Source organism: Salmo salar, chromosome ssa27 (genome assembly GCF_905237065.1).
Source record: "Salmo salar chromosome ssa27, Ssal_v3.1, whole genome shotgun sequence".
In the NCBI taxonomy this organism is placed as follows: domain Eukaryota; kingdom Metazoa; phylum Chordata; class Actinopteri; order Salmoniformes; family Salmonidae; genus Salmo; species Salmo salar.
This window is the reverse complement of record NC_059468.1, coordinates 10086089-10109513: the sequence shown is the minus strand read 5'-3', so window position 1 is coordinate 10109513 and position 23425 is coordinate 10086089. Positions and strand designations below refer to the sequence as shown.

Here is a 23425-nt window from a genome sequence, read left to right as displayed (position 1 = left end):
GGTGCCCTTCCCTCCGAGGCATTGGAGAACTTCCCTGGTCTTCGTGGTTGAATCTGTGTTTGAATTTCACTGCTCGACTGAGGAACCTTACAGATCATTTTATGTGTGGGGTACAGAGATGACGTAGTCATTCAAAAATCATGTTAAACACTATTATTGCACACAGAGAGATTCCATGCAACTTATTATATGACTTGTTAAGCACATTTTTACCCCTGGACTTATTTAGACTTGCCAAAATAAGGGGTTGAATACTTATTGACTCAAGACATTTGAGCGTTTCATTTTTTATTAATTTGTTAAAAAAATTCAAACATAATTCCACGTTGACATCATGGGGTATTGTGTGTATGCCAGTGATACAACATCTCAATGTAATACATTTTAAATTGATTGTAACTGTAACACAACAAAATGTGGAAAAAGTCAAGGGGTGTGAATACTTTCTGAAGGTACTGTATGTTACGAATTGCATTTTGTACAATATGTTACAAATATGTCAAATGTACAATATGTTACGAATTTGCTAAATTTATGATATGTTACAAATTCCAATTTCTTGTGGCTAACGTTAGTTAGGTGGCTAGTTGGCTAATGCTAATTTAGGGTTAAGGTTAGGAGTTAGGTTAAAGATTTAAGGTTAGGGGAAGGGTTAGGCCACTGTTTCCAAAACTCGGTTCTTGGGACCCCACGAGGTGCACGTTTTGGTTTTTGCCCTAACACTACACAGCTGAATAAAATCATTGAAGCTTGATGATTAGTTGATTATTTGAATCAGCTGTGTAGTACTAGGGCAAAAAACTAAACATTCACCACTTGGGGTCCCGAGGACTGAGTTTGGGAAACACTGCTTAGGGGAAGGGTTAGCTAACATGCTAGGTAGTTGCCAAGTAGCTAAAATGCTAAAGTTGTCCAAGGAGATTCAAAACGCAACTTTTGGATTGCTAGACTTCGTGTTATATGCCCACCAATCCACCCTTCTTTAGTTTTTTCCTAAAGTAACCTATCTTATGTAACCATTCCAAACATAACATATCATACTCATTTGAGTGTTTCGGTTTCAAGTTAACTATGTTATGTCTAGTCTATGGGACCATTCTGTTCAGGCCTGTGTGTGGGGGATATTCTCTGTTATCAAATCAAACCAAATGAAATTGTATTTGTCACATGCGCAGAATACAACAGGTTTAGCCCTTACAGTGAAATGCTTACTTACAAGCCCTTAACCAACAATGCAGTTTTAAGAACATACCTAAAAAAAGTAAGAGATAAGAATAATAAATCATTAAAGGGCAGCAGTAAATAACAATAGCTGGGCTATATACAGGAGGTACCAGTACAGAGTCAATGTGCGGGGTAACCGGTGTCGAGGTAATTGAGGTAATATGTAGAGTTATTAAAGTGACTATGCATAGATAACAGCAGCGTAGAAGGGGAGGGGGGGCAATGCAAATAGTCTGGGTAGCCATTTGATTAGCTGTTCAGGAGTCTTATGGCTTGGGGGTAGAAGCTGTTTAGAAGCCTCTTGGACCTAGACTTGGCGCTCCGGTACCGCATGACGTGCGGTTGCAGAGAGAACAGTCTATGACTAGGGTGGCAGGAGTCTTTGACAATTTTTAGGGCCTTCCTCTGACACTGCCTGGTATAGAGGTCCTGGATGGCAGGAAGCTTGGCCCCGGTAATGTACTGGGCCGTACGCACTACCCTCTGTAGTGCCTTGCGGTCGAAGGCCGAGCAGTTGCCATAACAGGCAGTGATACAACCAGTCAGGATGCTCTCAATGGTGCAGCTGAAAAACATTTTGAGGATCTGAGGACCCATGCCAAATCTTTTCAGTCTCCTGAGGGGGAATAGGTTTTGTTGTGCCCTCTTCACGACTGTCTTGGTGTGCTTGGACCATGTTAGTTTGTTGGTGATGTGGACGCCAAAGGAACTTGAAGCTCTCAACCTGCTCCACTACAGCCCCGTCGATGAGAATGGGGGCGTGCTCGGTCCTCCTTTTCCTGTAATCCACAATCATCTCCTTTGTCTTGATCATGTTGAGGGAGAGGTTGTTGTCCTTGCACCACATGGTCAGCTCTCCGACCTCCTCCCTATAGGCTGTCTTATCGTTGTCGGTGATCAGGCCTACCACTGTTGTGTCATAGGCAAAATGAATGATGGTGTTAGAGTCGTGATTGGCCGTGCAGTCATGAGTGAACAGGGAGTACAGGAGGGGATTGTTCACGCACCCCTGAGGGGCCCCCAAGTTGAGGATCAGCGTGGCAGATGTGTTGTTACCCACCCTTACCACCTGCGGGCGGCCCGTCAGGAAGTCCAGGATCCAGTTGCAGAGGGAGGTGTTTAGTCCCAGAGTCTTTAGCTTAGTGATTGAGGGCACTATGGTGTTGAATGCTGAGCTGTAGTCAATGAATAGCATTCTCACATAGGTGTTTCTTTTGTTCATAGAGATTGCATCATCTGTGGATCTGTTGGGGGCTGTATGCAAATTGGAGTGGGTCTAGGGTTTCTGGGATAATGGTGTTGATGTGAACCATGACCAGCCTTTCAAAGCATTTCATGGCTGCAGACGTGAGTGCTACGGGTTGGTGGTAATTTAGGCAGGTGACCTTAGTGTTCTTCGGCACAGGGACTATGGTGGTCTGCTTGAAACATGTTGATATTACAGACTCAGACAGGGAGAGGTTGAAAATGTCAGTGAAGACACTTGCCAGTTGGTCAGTGCATGCTCGGAGTACACGTCCTGGTAATCCGTCTGGCTCTGTGGCCTTGTGAATGTTCACCTGTTTAAAGGTCTTACTCACATCGGCTATGGAGTGCGTGATCACACAGTCGTCCGGAACAGCTGATGCTCTCATGCATGTTTCAGTGTTACTTGGCTCAAAGTGATCGTAGAAGTTATTTAGCTCGTCTGGTTGGCTTGTTTCACTGGGCAGCTCTCGGCTGTGATTTCCTTTGTAGTCTGTAATAGTTTGCAAGCCCTGCCACATCCGACGAGCGTCGGAGCCGGTGTAGTACGATTCGATCTTCGTCCAGTATCTTAGTCCTGTATTATGTGCACCAATGTTTGTTTGCTTTGCTCTTTATGTGCGCACGCTTGCGTGCGTGAGTGCATAATTGTGCGTAATGTTTGTGTAACCTATGTTTGGCCATTGTTTCATTGGTGATTATGGCCAGGAGACTAAGATGGTGGCAAACCACATGCATGTTAAAAAATGGTTATAAAATGTCAGAAAATTAAAGGAATCCCTTGATGGGTCTACCAAAATCTTCCTCTCCTTCAAATCCACACTCCTTCCTTACTCAGACGCGCATAACATACTATATTCTACCAGAAATAATTGCTTTTGTCTGGAAGGAGTTTGGATGGGGGACCGGGGGTTCTCAGCGCGTGCCCTCTCTGCAAGGGGGGTTCGTGAAGGACAACTTGTCGCTTCTTTTTTTCTCCCTCTCCCTCGTTCGTTGGACATGCGGATGTCATCTGTCAAATGGAGAGGGGCGTAAACGGGGGAGAAGTAGAGAACGGGGACAATAAACCTCACGGCACCATTGTGGTGTCTATGCGGAGATGAAATCAAAAGCACGTCCGGAACAGATCCCCGTCTACATTCTTAGGCTTGATAACTATATGTATAAAACTAGGAAATAGTAATTACGCTTTATCCACAACCGAGGTGATATACATTTTATGACTTTTTCACCCTCCAGTTTGGTTATTAGCATTGGAAATGCCTCAGGCTTTTTATGATATAGGCCCATAATTGATCGATAACTCATTAACAACAGCTCCCACCACAGAAGCACTGCGAGGGAGAGGGAGAGAGAGAGCGGGGGAGAGAAAGAGAGATCAGGCTCAGCGCTTTCGATTTTCCCGTATTGACTGCGATGTTTAGCGTATAGATTTTTCAATTTAAAAAAATCTATGTCGGGCAATAATCTTGAGTGTAAGTGCGCGGCACAGATTGTGGCTTTATAAATGACAGCATACAATGTATCGGCGGAGGGTTGGGAGGGGGTGTGGCTGTGGGAATGGATGCCTATCCTCGGATGTACACACTGCACACGCTGGGCTACAGCTGTAGAAGTTCACCATTAAACTGACCAAAACACATGCAGTTAACAAATGTCCCCCCATTTAGCATCTCTATATCTCTAGTTCAATTACTCATACCATAACACGGTATTACTATGCTGGCAATGCTGGCCGTGACCTTGCATTGCGTAAATATAGCATACGTACATGTATGAGAAGTGCGAAAAAAAATCACCTGCTGAAAAATATATCAAAGACCAACTCAGAATACGTGTCTATTGTGTAATCTAATCGATTAGGTGACCACCGCGATTATTGCCGTCATTATAATGAAGGGTAATCAAGAGATCAATACAGAGAATAACAAGTCGTATATGGGATTACTAAGGAAAGGGAGAGAGCAGGGGTAAAAGGAAGCGGGGGGATGAAAAGAGAGAGGGGGAGAGAAAGGGGGTGGGGGAGTGTAGGCTGTACCGCGGGTGCTCTCTCGCCTCAATGTTGCGAGCAGCGGTGTCAGAGCGCTTTCAGACTGGAGGGAGTCGGACCGAACGAACTGGGGTTCCCAAATAACGGGAACATAGAGACAGACACACAGACGGATGGCGGGACAGAGCCAAAGAAAATATACCGCATAACGGGTACCGTGTTTGTTTTTCGTTGAGCTTTCTTTAGTAAAAAAAAAAAGCAGGTTTATATATTTATATTTTATTTATCGATTGATTGCGTTTTAATTACCGGACTGTGAAAGAGAGAGGGGGAAGAGCAAAAACCAAATGGGGGTCCCTGTGTAGCCTTACTTATTATTGAATTATTTAAATGTATCAAATAATTTTATTGTAGGCTATACTTTATCATAATGCTGCTTTGTGTGCATGTATTCGTGAGCTGACTGATAGCAAGACTGCTAATAACCAAATATAACCAAATATAACCAAATATAAAGAAACCAAAATAACAACTTCACAGTGAACAGTTGTTAAGCTTTTCTATTCCGACAATACACCTGCTATAACAGTAAGTGAAAAATAAGTTTTTCATGAAAGTAAAACTGGAGAGATATTTATTTAGACGCTTAAACCAAAGCAAAACCGATCGAGGAAAAGGAGGCCGCACACCTGTCTTGATAAGCAAAGCATATGGAAATACCTTCAAGAATATAAGAAAATAATATTCGATACAGTTGATATCTAGGATGTTTTGTAGCTACATACAGACCTAACTTTTACCAATGAGAAAATACCAGCGTTAGAGAGTCACCCTACGTATTCTGTCAATGAATATCAACAGAAGCCTATTTTACATATAGCTGGCCTCGTGTCCCGACTATCCGTCTGTGTGTTATTCTCAAGTGATGACCGTTGTCAGATCTATGAAGGGACCATATATCCACATCGATATGACAGAGGCACAAAACCAAAAATGTGAATGTAGCATAGGCTAGATACCAACTCAACCAAATATTCTTACTGCTGAACATATTTTGAAACGTCTACCTGGAAAGCATACGAAGAAAAGCAAAGAAGAACAGAAGACAAGCGCAATTCGAAGAAAACTGCAAATAAAAACCAAGACGACAGCGGATCATGTTTGTTCCCTTGCCGGTGCCGTTCGTCTTTCAGAGAACTGCTTCCGACTTCAGCGCCTGGCGTCTCAAGTCACCGCTGGCTCTACGCTCCAGCTCCGGTAAGACCTTTGCTTATCCCGCTATGGTTGTTTCATTGGCCGGGCTCCTTTATATTCCACATGCATGAAAAAACAGAGTCAGGAAAGACCTGTCCACTGAACTAGCAAGTCCTTAGACCACCTCTTGAATTATTAAAAAGGAAGAGAACATTTAGCTTGAATTGTTTATTCTCTCCGAGTCGAATCCCCCGCACTCCCTCCACCCAAAAGACATTAGAATGTTTGTATAAAAATCCAAAGCGCAAAAAAACATTTTATCCCAAAAATGTTTTCAAGGAAATGTGGTTCATTATTTACATCCTTTAAACAGTTGCCTATGTGCGGTGTTCCACGCTGTTCCAAGACCCTTTTTCTCTCCCCACTTCCATCCCCATCTGTCTTCTCTGCTCCGTCTGCCTCTGTCTATGCACCCGTCTCTCCGGTTTTCGTCTCATGGACGGTTAAGGGATTATTCATGTTAATTTATCGATCTGGCGGAGATCGATCCCAGAGCCGCGGAAAAAAGAGGGACAGAGGGTGAGAAACCTTGCGACAAGGCTGGGAGTGGAAAAGATTGAACGAATTACAGGCCATTCTACTTATATTGACTAGGAATATCAACTTTACGCAGAATATGAGAATATGAGAATTCATGTTATCTATGAATAAAATTAGGATTTTTTGTTGTTGTTGTTGACTGTTTTGTTGTTGCAACAACCTATGGAGTATAATAACTATCTTGTCTTGAAACATCTTTGTCACTTTTTTGGTAGTGGTGGTTCTATCTAACGACAAGAGCGAGGGAAGGGGGGCGGGAAGGTGAGGCTGTCCCCGTCTCCATCCAAGTGGAAATTTCAAATGACAGATGGGACCGATTATATGCACCTCTCTCGGGTTGTGATGATCATGCAGGCTCTCCTTAACTACATGTCACCAGGAGAAAAACGGTTGACATTTTTAATGAGTGCTGATGGTGGTAACCAGGAGGATGGCTTGACAGGTGCCCTGTATGCCCATTGCTTTTGCTGTGACAGAGAGGGGTGGGAAGAGGGGGACAACCATTATAGGTCATTAAATGAAAGGAAAAGGTATAGGTTAAGAGTGAATAATAATGAACACATTATGGAAGATGTTTAAAATAGGATAAAACAAATGATAACATTAGTGATGTAGTTGAGGGTAGTTTGCACCTTTTTATTATGTGAATAGGGGTTAAAAATGCTAGATAATAATTGAATTCGCTTATCGGTTTACCCGCGTATTTACCCCTAATGTTCAAGGTTAACCCACACATCCCTAGGTAACACATTTAGTAGCTTATTCCAGTATAGAGGTGTGAGTAGCATATCAAGTGAACATTACTCCTATATGCATACTTGAATAGAAGGGTATAAGTCAATACTCATCTAAAACATGAGGGCTAGAAAAGTGAATATACCCCCTCTTTTTCTTCTGTCTTCTTTCATTCCTCCAAGTCCCATGAGGAAATGGGTAAAAACATAACACAAAGATGGTCGGTCAGCTAGTAAAGAGCATCTCTCTCTCTCTCTCTCTCTCTCTCGTTGCCTGGCCTTCTGATCTAAGGACCAGATGATGGAGAGGGAGGGGGCTGCTGGGGGTTCAATCCCAGCATGCTTAGGGAGAGAGAGATAGAGGCTAAAGTGGGGGTGTTAAGGAGTGAAATAACTGGAGAAGGAGGGAGAGAGAGGGTACAAACAACATATGTTAGCAAAGATGGGTTATTGGGCTACCGAGTGGATCTAAGCTAAGAGCTTATGGGTTCCGTTGACTGTGGCGTTGAATACTGTATATATGGCAAACCCACAAACCCCATAAAAGGGTTTTTCCTGACACCATTTTGACGGCAGTTTGTAATTATCATGGTGTTTTTGTCCGGATGTGCATGTCCAGTCAGCAAACACCGCATTAGGAAAAATGAGATTGGCTCAGATTTGGGGTTCAGATTTGGTTTGAAATGCATTTGGAATTGGTTTAAGGGTAGTTTCCAAGTTTAGAAGTTTAGAAGAAGTAATACCATATTAATAGTAATAGCATATGTTATTATATCCATAGAAAGATGAGGGAATTGTTACTGAAGTCTAATTGAAATAGATGGTTTTGGCAGAAATAAGTCTACAAAACGTCTCGTTTCTCAGGTACTTGACCTGCCATTACCCCGTTAGTGCCTTTGGCTTTGACGTTGGTCGCAGCCAGAACAAAGAAAAGAAAATGCTGTTTTATTTGGCTTTAAAAGCTCCAGAGTTCTTTTTGCCCATAAAAAGCCATCAAATTCAGAGTGAGTCTGTCTGTCTGGTGAGAAACTGTGAATGCTTGCAGCTTTTCATCGAAATGACGTGGAAACAACGTTGATTCAACCAGTGTGCGCCCAGTGGGAATAGTTTATTTGTAGAGTTCACAGTTGCAGAAGCATAGTATCTAACAGGCAGATTTCTGGTCCAGCTACCCGACCACTCCACCACCACACACTGTTACCACCATGCCCACACCCCAACTCCTCACCTCTCTCTGTCCAGGAGGAGGCTGTGCACCTGAGCTTGGCGAGGGGAGAGAGGGGGGTGGATGGGTGAAGGCTTGGAGGCCTACATTAATTGGCTAGTATTGTGTGTGTGTGTGTGTGTGTGTGTGAGAGAGCTTGGGTCTGCGAGAGAGGGCGGACAGGTTGTGTACTTGATAACTGCCCATTGAGGGAAATTATAGAGTTGTGTTTTATCCGAACCAGTATGAATTCACAGGTACATATTGTGCGAGTGGTTTTAACCTCGCTCTGCTATTGATCAAGCTTCATTGACTACTCACTGCCTGTGTGTGTGCAGTGTGCAGTGTGTATGTACTGTGTGTGTATGTACTGTGTGTGTGTGCGGGTGCGTGTGTGCGTGTGTGTGTGTATAGATCGGATTTAAGCGGAACTTCAGCAAGTCCCAGTGCTAACATGATTGCGAATGACAATATGTCCACCAGGGTTTGTTAGGGACATAATGGGGAATCAATAAACACAACAGAGATGTCAATACAACATGCTTTATTGCATTAAGCCACCTCTCCCATCCCTGCCCCTAACACCGACCCACTCTATCTGTCTCTATCCGCCTCTCTCTTAAACACACACAGTCACACACACACACTTTTTTTGTTTTTGTTTAGGTCTGACGATAATGAGCTCACTGCAGACCACTGATGTAGACTAGCTGTAGAGATGAGAACTATAAATGGACCTCTAGATCAGTGTTTCCCAACCCTGGTCCTCGAGTATCTCCATCATTACACATCTTCGTTGTAGCCCTGGACAAACAGCTCATTGAGGGCTTGATGATTAGTTGACGAGTTGAATCAGGTGTGCTTGTCCAGGGTTACAATACAAATGTGTACTGTTGGGGATATTGGAGGGCCAGGGTGGGGGAAACACTACTCTAGATATGGGGGGGGGGCAGATTTCGGCTCCCTAGCTTGGCTCCTACTGCCCATGTTACCATGGATACATTCATAGGCCATTAGATACATATAGTAATAAAGGTGAACACTGTCTCTCTTCTCTCTCTCCCTCCTCCACTCAGCTTCCCTTCGGAGCCTTGATGGTCACAGAGACCATTAGGAGCCAAATTGGCCTTATTCAGGACACAATGCTATATTTGACTAGCCTGAGTGAATTTGTGTATCGGTGTGTGCGCGTCCTTGTACATCTTTGTGTGTGTGTCTCTATGCAAGTGTCTTTGTGCATCTTTGTGTGTTTGTGCGTGTGTGGAATCTTTTGAGAGTGTGTGAGTGCCAGTGTCCATCGCACATTACCCAAAGGATCACCAAGCACAGCAGGGCCTCCTTTTCCAATGCACAAACCTCTCAGTGTTCAATGGTCAGTGTCTGTACGCCCGTGGAATGGAACTCATTCTCAACCCTTAATCGAATTCACTTGGTCACAGGCCCCTTTTCTCAAACAAACAAATAGCGTACAAGCAGGCACGTTGTAGGGGGAGTAAGTAATGTTTGTACCCACATCTCATACTGCACTCCCCTCTCCCTCCCACAATACATTGCCTTGGCCCTGCAATAGTACTGGAGATGAATAGACTAGCGAGCTAGCCCCGCCGACTACGCCATAGTGAAAAACCTGCAGGCTTTTCTGCTGATTAGCGGCTGATCTGGGGTCAGGGTTAGCCACCTCTTAATTAAACAGAATAATTTGATTTCACACTGTACAGCAACATAACACTGGGAGAGAGGAGGGTGGTGATTTGGCCCTTTGTGACACACGCCAGGCTGTTATCCCATCCCCTCTTCTGTGCTTCTCAATGAGGCCTGGAATGAAAAGAGGGAATAGCACCCTGAAGGAAAAAAGGGCCTGCTCTTTTGATTCCAGGGGGCTTATCATAACGAGGAAGAATGTGGGACTTTTTTCTGTTTTAGTAAGCGAATAGCACCAGGGCTAAAGCACTTTGCTGATGAATTCAACTTTAGTTAGGGTGAGATTTAAAGGAAAAAGAAGGATGCACGGTGAGTGTGTGTGTGTGTGTGTGTAATGTTACTCCACTCCTCTGCACACATAGAGACATGTTGGCAACAACAAGCCGTATAGTTGGATTGAATAGTCCTCAGCAACGTGTCCTTTGTGTGGCCATTTCATGTGTTTGTGTGTACCTTGGCGGGCAGAACGTTGCGGCGGTTGATACTTTTAGGTAATAATGGGGACTTGATCCTGTTTGATTGAATTCCGCCCCCTCCCCCCATTCCCCTCCACTGGTGTAGGCTAGGGCCGTTTTGGGAGAGATTCAGGCCCCCCAATTTAATTTAGCGGATGGGAGTTATGATAATGAACGGATGGAAGTGGGGGGGGGTTGGAGGGATGGGTGGAGGGGGGGAAGGAGGGAGGGGTGGGTCCCCTTATTTACCTCAGGGACACTCTGTCCTTCCTCCCTCCTTCCTCCCTCCTGCCATTGCGAGTGCAAGGGGTGACTGCCAGGGGTTTGAGTGAAAAATGTAATATCACGCACCCACAAATGTATGCGTGCAGCGGACAGAAGTAACGCGACAACAATGGAGCGGAGGCTCTGCGTCCGGCGGCTCTGCGTCCGGCTTTTAATAAATCTGAGTGGTCGGGCGCTTCAACCTCTTCGGCTGTGGGCTTTCACAACCCCACGCCCCCATCCAACCCCACCCCAGCCCCTCCCGTTCTCAAATACATATGCACTTTAGATACACACCACCCTCACATGTTTACACTCACACACGCCGTATGTATGTATGTACATACACAGGGATTTATGACCACTTGGTTGGACCATAGTACCCGGAGGCTATAGACAAGAGTACAGACACACAGATGGTACAGACACACCAAACTCATGCTGGTGTATGAATAATCAGATACCAATAGGCCATTGAGGAGTTTTAGTGTCTACTGAGTGTGCTCACAAAGGGTAGTCTGCCTTTAACACGGACATACATTTGCTTATCAGAAGGAAAAAGTCCTTTTCTCTGTTCCGTGCCCGCCGCCTTATCACAGTCCCCCTCTGTTCTTTTTCGTCCTCTCGTTTTGCTCCAGGAGAGGAGTGCTCCGTCCTGAAATGAAATGAATCTGTTGTAGTACACCGCCTCCTCCTCTCCCCACCTCGCTCCCTCTCTCTCTCCCCCTCTTTCCCCCTCTTACCCCCTACCCCCAGCTCAATGTCATTCTCTCTTTACACTATGGGGAGGGTTGAAGTCGTCACTTTAACCTCTCCATATTGGATATGAATCTTTTAGCCAGCCTCACTCTTGCAGTAACACTCCGAGAGCCCTAATCCACACACACATTTACACTTGCATGTTCACACACACATGCGCACGCACGCACGCACACACAACACACACACACACACACACACACACACACACACACACACACACACACACAGACAAACCATTCTCTGGCCTTTTCTCCGGGGGGCTTCAATCAAACACATGGTTATAAATCTGTGTGCCTCACCAATGCAGCAGCAATACTTTTTAAAGGCTACATCATTTTGAAGGCCCCTAGTGTGAAAATAGGTATTTAGAGGCCCCTTTCCCGCCTTTCTTCTCATCACAGCATATTGCCTATAAGGCAGTAAAGACCACGGTCAGGCACTGAGGATTTTAAACAGATCATTTGCATTCTTAACATTTCCACTGGAATTAGCTTAGAATTATTGCCTACTCACTCTTGACCTTTTATAGATGGGTGAATCTGTGCTAGACTAAACGGGTCTATTCGAAAATGTCTCAATATAATGTATAATGAGTCTGACTATCTATTTACGAATTCATATTTTATTTAATGAATGGAGAAATAACGTGTGTTGTCCGTACAGATGTTCCCTAAATATGCTTCAATCCCCATTTCACCCTGCTAGATATGCACAAATATTAGCTTTTGAATTTAGCTATGCTAAAATGTGAATGCTAATATCCTCAGATGTTATGTGCTTAATTCACATGAGCTGAGGCGTGAGTATGCGTTTAGATGAAATGGGCTAAGTGTGTGTGTGTTTTTACCAGCCCCCCTCTTGGAACAAAGTCTGTGGCCTTAACCCCTCTGCCCTCTTTTGTCTCACCGTGAGGGGTGCAGGGGGGGTCTAACCTGACCTCTAACCCTTTCCCCCTCCTCACTGCCCTCCCTCTGTCATCCCTCCTTCTGCTAATTCATATGCAGCCGTCCCATCAACCCCCATTCTATTCTCCTCTTTCATCTGTCCACGCCTGGCCTATCTGTTGTGTCACGTCTCAAGTTCAAGGCCCGGAGCTCCGCAGTAGCCGGGCTATGCTGGCCATGACATTGAGTGAATTAGCTGGCTACTCTTCACATTAAAGACACTGATGAAGATATTTAGACATTGGGGTTAGAAGTGATCTTTGTATTAAGGGGGCTTTGAAATTAAGAAATTCTATTACATTTTCATTATGGACTAAAAGTGCAATATAAATGGAACTGATGTTGAAAAGGCTTTCTGAACAGATAGATAATGAGCAGATGGGATCCAGATTAGTTGGATATCCACTAAGACCAGTTTGTTTTGTGATATCAGTTTTTAGTCAGATGGTTAGTTTGGTATTTTCTTTATTAGATTTGCTAATGTTTTACATACGAGCTTTCCGGTCCCGTGTGGCTCAGTTGGTAGAGCATGGCACTTGCAACACCAAGGGTTGTGGGTTTGATTCCCACGCGGGACCAGTATGAAGAAGAAACAAAAAGTTGGAAAATATATGCTCTCACAGTCACTCACAGTGTAAAGAGCATTTGCTAAATGACAAAAATAAAAACTCATGTACACACACACACTAATGTTTGTGCAAAAGCACACACTCCATTGCCAATGCTAGTACTTCTATGGTTCTCATTGACATTGAACATAACATGAGGACCAAATGTAAAACCATTCTGAGAAAATGTCTCTATTGTGGACCCACACTGGAAGAAGAAGCCAAATGATTGCAATGAATGAAAATGGCCATTGGGTAAAACCCACATCGTGCGTTCTTTGTGGAAATTGCGGCCACACATCTCCCAAGGATGCCCGTCTGAACGCATTGTGGGAAGCAATTTGTGGCACTTCCGAGAGTTAGCAAATGACTGTGTTCATGGTATTCCTGGTCATAATGGAGCGCCGAGCAGCATAATTGAATGATTATTAAGGTGAACTCCAGGTTGTGCTCCTGCTGTATGACTGAGTCGGTCCGTGGTTCAAGAGCTTCCAGTCGTGGTGGAAGTGTCACACCGCATCCTACAAATCCCACAAAGCATGGAGGCCGCAAAGCATGGTCTCCGGCCGACAATACGACTGTATTTAAAATAAAATTTAAACTCATTTTTTTTAATGCTTCGTTGTAAATTATTTAAAGGGGGTGGGCGAGAGCAGTAGAGAAAGAAGGCGTAAGCAGGGATCAAACCCCCACCGCTGGGGGGGGGGCATATACAGTCCAGGGTCGGCAGCACTTATACTATACGAGTCCCCGGCACTATACGACTGTATTTCAGACAGTGTTGTCTCTCAGATCACATAGGAGAAGATGATACTCTTTAGGTAACCTGTTACATCTTTTTTATGTCGTGGTTCGGTAACTTAACCATGGCCTTGGTCACCGCTATTACCCTCCATCTTCTTTCTCTTCCGTGTCACCTTTCAAAGAGAGTCTGTAGAGTGCAGAGTAGGATGAACTTGTGACCTATGACTGATAGAAGAAGAGTTGGAGAAAAGGGGATTCTATGTGTAGGAATTGTTGATGAATTGTGAACTGTCAAATAAAAGGCAGCAAGACTCGCAGCCGTATAGAAATGACTCATCTCATTGGGGAGCAGAGTTGTCCTAATATTTGCACATACAGTATATACATATTATGACTGCAGATGTGAGGGGTATATATTAGTCCCGACAGGGTGCTGAAATTACTAGAAAGACATGGTGCTGAAATGACTAGAGGGACAGGGTGCTGAAATGACTAGAGGGACAGGGTGCTGAAATGACTAGAGGGACAGGGTAATGAAATGACTAGAGGGACAGGGTGCTGAAATGACTAGAGGGACAGGGTACTGAAATGACTAGAGGGACAGGGTACTGAAATGACTAGAGGGACAGGGTACTGAAATGACTAGGGACAGGGTGCTGAAATGACTAGAGGGACAGGGTGCTGAAATGACTAGAGGGACAGGGTGCTGAAATGACTAGAGGGACAGGGTGCTGAAATGACTAGCGAGACATGGTGCTGAAATGACTAGAGGGACAGGGTGATGAAATGACTAGAGAGACAGGGTGCTGAAATAACTAGAGACATGGTGCTGAAATGACTAGAGGGACAGGGTGCTGAAATGACTAGAGGGACAGGGTGCTGAAATGACTAGAGGGACAGGGTGCTGAAATGACTAGAGGGACAGGGTGCTGAAATGACTAGAGGGACAGGGTGCTGAAATGACTAGAGAGACATGGTGCTGAAATGACTAGAGGGACAGGGAGCTGAAATGACTAGAGAGACAGGGTGCTGAAATGACTAGAGGGACAGGGTGCTGAAATGACTAGAGGGACAGGGTGCTGAAATGACTAGAGACATGGTGCTGAAATGACTAGAGAGACATGGTGCTGAAATGACTAGAGAGACAGGGAGCTGAAATGACTAGAGAGACATGGTGCTGAAATGACTAGAGAGACAGGGTGCTGAAATGACTAGAGGGACAGGGTGCTGAAATGACTAGAGGGACAGGGTGCTGAAATGACTAGAGGGACAGGGTGCTGAAATGACTAGAGGGACAGGGAGCTGAAATGACTAGAGAGACATGGTGCTGAAATGACTAGAGGGACAGGGTGCTGAAATGACTAGAGGGACAGGGTGCTGAAATGACTAGAGGGACAGGGTGCTGAAATGACTAGAGGGACAGGGTGCTGAAATGACTAGAGGGACAGGGTGCTGAAATGACTAGAGAGACATGGTGCTGAAATGACTAGAGGGACAGGGTGCTGAAATGACTAGAGAGACATGGTGCTGAAATGACTAGAGAGACAGGGTGCTGAAATGACTAGAGAGACAGGGTGCTGAAATGACTGTAATAGACTAGGTATCTTTCACTAAGACTAATGATATCACGCTGGTATAAAGAATTTTGGAGACAGGCGCAGGAATACACAATAGGGGTTTTTAATACACCCAAAACAAACACGTATACAAAAACACTGGGCAGTACCCAAATAAAAGAGCGAGGGTAAACCTCGTTGAACGACACGGGACGATACCCGTAATACACACTATATATAGAATGCAGCATAACAGCTGCATAGGTACTCACACCACCAATGGACATGGGAACAATAACCGACAAAGACAGAGGGAACAGAGGGCACATATATAACATACTAATCAGGGGAAATGGGAACCAGGTGTGTGTAATCAGACAAGACAGTCCGGGGTTGATGATAATGGATCCCATTCAGTGAAGCCTAGAAAGCCGGTGACATAGACCTCCAGAACTGGTGAACAGAATGAGCATCAGTACCGGGGTGATCCGTGACAAATAACGTGCAGTTTTCCTTTACACTTCCATCTTATCACTATATATTTATTGAATATGATGAATTATGTTTTTCACATGCATGTACATAATCCTATCTCTCATTTCTCTTGCACACTCTCTCGCTCATGTAATGAGTACTACTGTACTTAACAGGGGGTGTAGGTAGGATAACAGGCTAGGAAATGAGAAATGACCCCCCTCCAACACTCCTCTCCTTGATCCTTCCCCCAGGAAAGAATGAGAGAAAGAGAAGAGAGGGGTAGAGGGATGGGTCGGATGAAGGGGGACAGACGGAAGGCATTAAAATTCATGGCCTTTTTTATTTTCTGTGCTGAAAATCAATACTGTCTACTATGGATGAGGTGAACAGTGGACAAAAGTGGTTGCGGGCCAGGGAGGGAGGGAGAGAGGAGTGGAGGAGAGTGGGGGGGTCGTCAATATTACCAGTGACACAGCCACTGCAGGCCAAGGTAAAAATAGGGCTGGACAATGGTGGGGGAGGGGAACCAAGGGTTCATTAAGTCTGACCAACGGTGTTGGCTGCACAACAGGCCCTATTGTCTGAGCATCAGGACACACCAAACAGCACCCACACAAAATCCAGCCACTCTCCAGCCCTGACAGATGACCATATAGGATTATACATGTGCATACATATACATGTAAGTCGGCATGCTTTGAAACAACGTTCCTTGCCGTTCTGTAGTGGTGGTAGTGGTGAGCTAGAGGGAAGATCTCCGCTGCACATATATATATATATAGGATGAGGACCGGTGGTTACTATGGCGATAGGTGTGAGCTAGGGCCGGTGGTTTTGAGGCGTAAACCGTCATAAATAATGGATCCACATTGAAATGCAAAGGGGTGCACCTCTGGCATGTTGGGTAAAATTGGCTTTTTGAAAATGTATTTTTCATAAGTATCATCCCTGCACACGTGTGTTTTCCATTTACATACGTTTGCATTTGAAATTTCCTCAACAGGTCAACTAGAATAGATAAGGGTTTATTAAATTCAGTCACTCATGAATTGGGTGCCAAAGCAATATCAAAGTGACAACTAGTAACTAGAATGTCTTATGCGTAATATTTTCCAAACGTAATTGATTTGGCAGCAGTTAGAAAATTTTATGCAAAGTGAAAAGCTGGAAAATAAATTTTCATATCTTTATGTAATTATATTGAATCTCACAGCATTCTAACTCTTTATCCCAATAACAGATATAAAATACATTTTAGAATAGAATAATTAACTTACAGTAACATTATTTATCAATTTTGATAAATATGAATCATTATTTATATATATTTTCTGGGTTGGACTCATATATAGCCTTCATACTCAGGTGTGTCCTCAGGAGAAACATGCCAACGTCAGCTGAAGAAATGAGCTGGATATTCAGTCAGAATATGGATGAGACAGCTAACTCAATATGACTGAGAGAGAGTTGGTATGTGGAGACATTTTGAGCATCATAGTATAGGAATATTTGAGTGAAGGTTGGACATATATGAATTTTTAGGGCGCTTGGGAGTTGGAGTGAAAGAAATGTCATATAGGATGTATGCGGTGTGAATGCATGTGTGCCTGCATGCTTGCATGTGGTGCATAACTGTGTGGGCACTATATTAGGAGGACAGTATCCACAGCTAGATAATGCCAATAGCATTGGCTATTTCTCTATGTACCAGAGTATGGTCCACTTAGCTCCCCGAGAATGCAAAGTGCACAGAGTCAGAGTCTCAGACTCCGTCTGCGTATTGAATCAGCGAATAAGTAGGCTAATAAGTAGGCTAATAAATAGGAGTCCAGTCTAGGCAGGTGCAAGATGGATGTCGTGAATGGGAGGAACCATTTGAAGTGGCAATGTCTCTGGTTGGCAGCAGGCCAGGGCATCAATAAAGCCAACTGGAGTTTGAAAGCCATTGAAGGTCCATTTGTCTCAGGTGCAACAGCACTCCCCTGGACCCCGCCGTGACCCACCACCAAATTAGAACCACGGAGGTGGTATAGCACAGCCTGCATTAACACTATACTGCAGGGGATGGTGCTGTTGTGTGTGTGTGTGTGTGTGTGTGTGTGTGTGTGTGTGTGTGTGTGTGTGTGTGTGTGCAACTAATGACTTGCATAGATAGAAGTGTCTCATTATGTGAAATAATATAAAATATAGTAGTTATTGTGCGTGTTACCATATAGTAGTTATTGTGCGTGTTACCATATAGTGGTTATTATGCGTGTTAACAAATTGTAGTTATTATTTGTGTTAACAAAGAGTTTTTATAATACGTGTTAACACATAGTAGTTATTGTTTTTTCTTTTTTTCCTTTTTTTTCTTAGGGGTTAATCAGCTTTAATATTGCGGAAAGAATATTGCTTCCATCAATGTAATTGTCTGCATAATTTCCAATCCCCCATATATTTTGGGGGTAAATATATATATATCCATACATGCATGCATACATATACACATATATACATACACATACCTATATAGACATACATACTTTTTTAAAGAATATACCTTTATTATTATTCCCCGCAAACCCTACCACCGATCCCCCAATTGGAGTAAACTAATAAACACTTCGGCTTTTACCTTCAATTTATTCATCTTATACACATTTTACAGACACAGTCTATTTTACAATAGTTATATTTTGTTTGTTTTTTGTCCTTCCTCTATTTCTGGTGTCCATCCAGTTTGATTTCTATTTGTAACTGTGCTATTTCACAAAAGTTCTGAACCTACATACATTTTACAGACCCCGTATGTTTTACATTGTTTATCTTGTTATTAGTCCCACCCTTCAGCTCCATTCAACCCCTCCCATCTATTTCTCAACATCATCCATTTCGGATTTCTATTTGCCATATATTTTCCAACTGTGCTGTGATGCTTCACAAAACAATTGAACCTTTATATTCTCATAGATTCTACAGATTGTAAATTAAAAATAAACATTTTTGCTAAAATAATTATTACATTATTGATTGATTGACTATGGCTTTTCAAATCACCCAGTATTGCTATCTGCAGCGTTAGTTCTAGGCAAATGTTGCAATTCTTCAGGCGTTCCTGGACCTATGACCAAAAACGAGCTACATATGGACAATATCAAAATAAATGCTCTAATGACTCTGCCTCCTCACAGCAGAATCTGCAGAGCTGGGAAGATTGTATCCCCCATATATATAACATTCTATTAGTTGCAAGTATTTTGAATAGTAATTTAAATTTAAAAATGTGAAGTTTTGAATCCGGCGTTGTTGTGCGTATCAGTTCATAAACCATGTGCCATGGAATGGGTACATCGAAAATCTCTTCCCAACTATTTTGCAATTTATATGGCACAGCTGTCAGTTTTTTGGTCCTTAAATGAAATTGGTATATGTTTTTATTTATCACACTTTTCTTTAACCATTTATGTTCTTTAATACAGGGCTGACATACAAGTTCCTCACTTTTTTCCCCTTCTACTTGCCTCTTCCATTTTTGTGGTAATGCTGCAATTAATTGGTTGTAATTTTGGGTAGAGCAGACATTTCCATATGTCTGTGTTAGCTGCATGTGTGACATCACTCCACCAGTCCTATTTATAATATCATTCACTAAAATTATACCTTTTTTAAACATTTCTTCGAAAAATACAGTTTTTTTTATCAATTACTATATTTGAATTTAACCACAATATTTGTTGTATTATTTGTTCTGTCTTTTCAGGTGGATTAAACTGAAATTGCAACCAACTTTCTAAGGCTTGTTTAAAAAATTACGATATTTTGGATATTATTTCCTTTTCAAACAACCGAAAGTGGGCAGGTGTAATCTGAATAAAGGGAAAAAGGCCCTTCTTGAACATAGGATGAGACATTCGTACCAATTTATTAGAAAACCAGTTTGGATTTAAGTATAACTTTGGTATGACTGATGCCTTTAGTGAGAGGTCTGATGCTTTAATATTTAAAGATTTCTGCCCTCCGAATTCATATTTGTTATATAAATAGGCCCTTTTAATTTTATCTGGCTTGCCGTTCCAAATAAAATTGAATATTTTTTGTTCATATAATTTAAAAAGTAGGTCACTAGGTGTAGGTGTAACGGTTGTCGTCGGGAATGGAGGACCAAAACGCAGCAGGAATGTGGATGCTCATCTTGTATTTATTTTAAATAATGAGAACACCAAAATAACAAACGAAGAACGCACGAACAACAAAACAGTCTTGTCAGGCTCACACATGCAAAACAAGAAACAATCTCCCACAAACACAAAACCAAACACATACCCATATATAGGACTCCCAATCAGAGGCAACGAGAAAACACCTGCCTCCAATTGAGAGTCCAACCCCAATAAACCAGACATAGAAATACAAACATAGAAAATTACCCAAAAACCCAGAAATAATAAATCAAATGCCCTACTAAATAAACCACCACCCCGAACCACATAAAACAAATACCCTCTGCCACGTCCTGACCAAACTACAATAACAAATAACCCTTATACTGGTCAGGACGTGACAGTAGGCAAAACCATAAGCAAATAAGTAAACTGTGATATGACTAAAGATTTAATCAGGGTGATTTTTCCACAAATAGACAGGTATTTTCCTTTCCATGGTAGCAAGATCTTATCTATTTTTGCTAACTTTCTATAAAAATGTAATGGAGTGAGATCATTTCTGTCTTTTGGGATTTGTATACCGAGTATGTCCACATCTCCGTCAGACCATTTAATTGGTAAACTACATGGTAATGTAAAATGTGCATTTTTTTGTGATCCAATACGTAATATAATTTGGTTTTAATCCAGAGAGAATAGCAAAAGTATCTAGATCCTCTATGAGGCCGTGGAGAGACTCTAATTGTGGTTTTAATAGAAAACATGAATCATCGGCGTACAATGACACCTTAGTTTTTAAGCCACGGATTTCTAATCCCTTAATATTATTGTTTGATCTAATCTTAACAGCTAACATTTTGATGGCAATAATAAATAAATATGCCGATAGTGGACAACCTTGTTTTACTCCTCTAGATAGTTTAAAACTTTCTGAGATGTAGCCATTATTTACTATTTTACACCTAGGGTTACTATACATAACTTTAACCCATTTTATAAGAGATTCCCCAAAATTGAAATATTCTAGGCATTTATATATAAACTCCAGTCGTACTTTATCAAAAGCCTTTTCAAAATCAGCTATGAAAACCAGGCCTGGTGTCCCCGATATTTCATAGTATTCTATTGTTTCCAGTACTTGTCTTATATTATCTCCAATGTATCGTCCATGTAAAAAACCTGTCTGATTAGGATGAATAATATCTGACAATACTTTTTTAATTCTATGCGCCAAGCATTTTGCTAGGATTTTTGCACCACAACACTGAAGTGTAAGAGGTCTCCAATGTTTTAAATGGACTGGATCTTTATATATACCATTTGGGTCCTGTTTCAGTAATAATGATATCAGACCTTCTTGTTGCGTGTCTGATAATCTACCATTTATATAGGAGTGGTTAAAACATGCTAATAATGGTCCTTTGAGTATATCAAAAAAGTTTTGTATACTTCCACTGGTATGCCATCCAGCCCTGGAGTTTTCCCATCCTTAAAGGCCCCAATTTCATCAAGCAGTTCCTCCTCTGTAATTTGGCCTTCACATGAGTCTTTCTGTACAGATGTTAATTTTACATTATTATTAGGAAAAAAAGCCATACAATTAGTTTCAGTTAGAGGAGATGGAGGAGGCTGAAACAAAAACATATTCTTAAAGTACTTTACTTCCTCTTTCAAAATATAATTTACTGAATCATGCGTGACTCCATCATTTGTAACAAGTTTTAATAAAACATTTTTGGTAGCATTTCTATATTGAAGATTGAGAAAGAATTTGGTGCATTTTTTCCCCATATTCCATCCAGTTCGCTTTATTTTTATAATATATTACACTGGATCTTTCTTGAATAAGTTCCTCATTTCTTTTTTTCCCCTCTACCTAGTAGTTATTGTTTGTGTTAACATATAGTAGTTATTGTGCGTGTTAACATATAGTAGTTATTGTGCGTGTTAACATATAGTAGTTATTGTTTGTGTTAACTTATAGTAGTTATGTTACGTGATAATATATACTAGTTATTGTTTGTGTTAACATATAGTAGTTATTGTTTGTGTTAACATATAGTAGTTATTGTTTGTGTTAACAAAGTGTAGCTTTGGTTCGTGTTAACAAAGAGTAATTATTGTTCGTGTTAACATATTGTAGTTATTATTTGTGTTAACAAAGAGTTGTTATTGTGCGTGTTAACACATGGAAGTTATTGTTTCTGTTAACATATAGTAGTTATGTTGCGTGTTAACAGATCATAGTTATGGTTTGTGTTCACATAAAGAAGTTATTGTTTGTGTTAACATATAGTAGTTATTCTACGTGTTAACATATAGTAGTAATTGTGCGTGTTAACATATGGTAGTTATTGTTTGTGTTAACACGTAGAATAACTACTATATGTTAACATATAGTAGTTATGTTGCTTGTTTATATATAGTAGTTATTGTTTGTGTTAACATATAGTAGTTATTGTGCATGTTAACATATAGTAGTTGTGCGTGTTAACATATAGTAGTTATTGTTTGTGTTAACATATAGTAGATATTGTGCATGTTAACATATAGTAGTTGTTGTGCGTGTTACCATATAGTAGTTATTATGCGTGTTAATGTATCATAGTTATTGTTTGTGTTAACATATAGTTGTTCTTGTTTGTGTTAATCTATAGTAGTTAATGTTCGTGTTAACATATAGAAGTTATTGTTTGTGTTAACAAAGAGTAGTTATTGTTTGTGAAAACAAAGAGTAGTTATTGTTTGCGTTAACATATTGTAGTTATTATTTGTGCTAACAAAAAGTTGTTATTGTGCGTGTTAAAACATAGTAGTTATTGTTTGTGTTAAGGTATAGTAGTTATTGTGTGTTTAACATATAGTAGTTATTGTGCGTGTTACCATTTAGTAGTTATGTTGCATGTTAACAGATCATATTTATGGTTTGTGTTAACATATAGTAAATATTGTTTGTGTTAACATATGGTAGTTATTGTTTGTGTTCACATATAGTAGTTATTCTGCGTGCTAACATATAGTAGTTATTGTTTGTATGAACATATAGTAGTTATTGTTTGTGTTAATATATAATAGTTGTTGTTTGTGTTAACATATAGTAATTATTGTTTGTGTTCACATATAGTAGTTATTCTGCGTGTTAACATATAGTAGTTATTGTTTGTGTTAATATATAGTAGTTGTTGTTTGTGTTAACATATAGTAGTTATTGTTTGTATTAACATATAGTAGTTATTGTTTGTGTTAACATATAGTAGTTGTTGTTTGTGTTAACATATCGTAGTTATTGTTTGTGTTAATATATAGAAGTTATTGTTTGTGTTAACATATAGTTGTTATTGTTTGTGGTAACATATAGTAGTTATTCTGCGTGTTAACATAGTAGTTATTGTGCGTGCTGACATATATTTGTTATGTTGAGTGTTAACATATAGTATATATTGTGCATGTTAACATATAGTAGTTATGTTGGGTGTTAACATATAGTATATATTGTGCATGTTAACATATAGTAGTTATGTCGGGTGTTAACATATAGTAATCATTGTGCATGTTAACATATAGAAGTTAGTGTTTGA

General features: G+C 41.3%; 1 protein-coding gene across 6 annotated transcripts in view; it reads left to right on the top strand.

The window, feature by feature from the left end:
- The first annotated feature begins 5538 nt into the window (after positions 1-5538).
- LOC106588415 (POU domain, class 2, transcription factor 2) overlaps positions 5539-23425 on the top strand; it is a 91883-nt gene continuing 73996 nt past the window's right edge. For 5 of the 6 annotated variants that reach the window (XM_014177367.2, XM_045709654.1, XM_014177365.2 and 2 more), the window contains exon 1: positions 5539-5716. In XM_014177367.2, coding sequence (XP_014032842.2) covers positions 5617-5716 — 100 coding nt within the window. In that variant the 5' untranslated portion in view covers positions 5539-5616. The remainder of the gene's footprint in view (positions 5717-23425) is intronic. The other variant, XM_045709655.1, reaches the window with a different exon arrangement.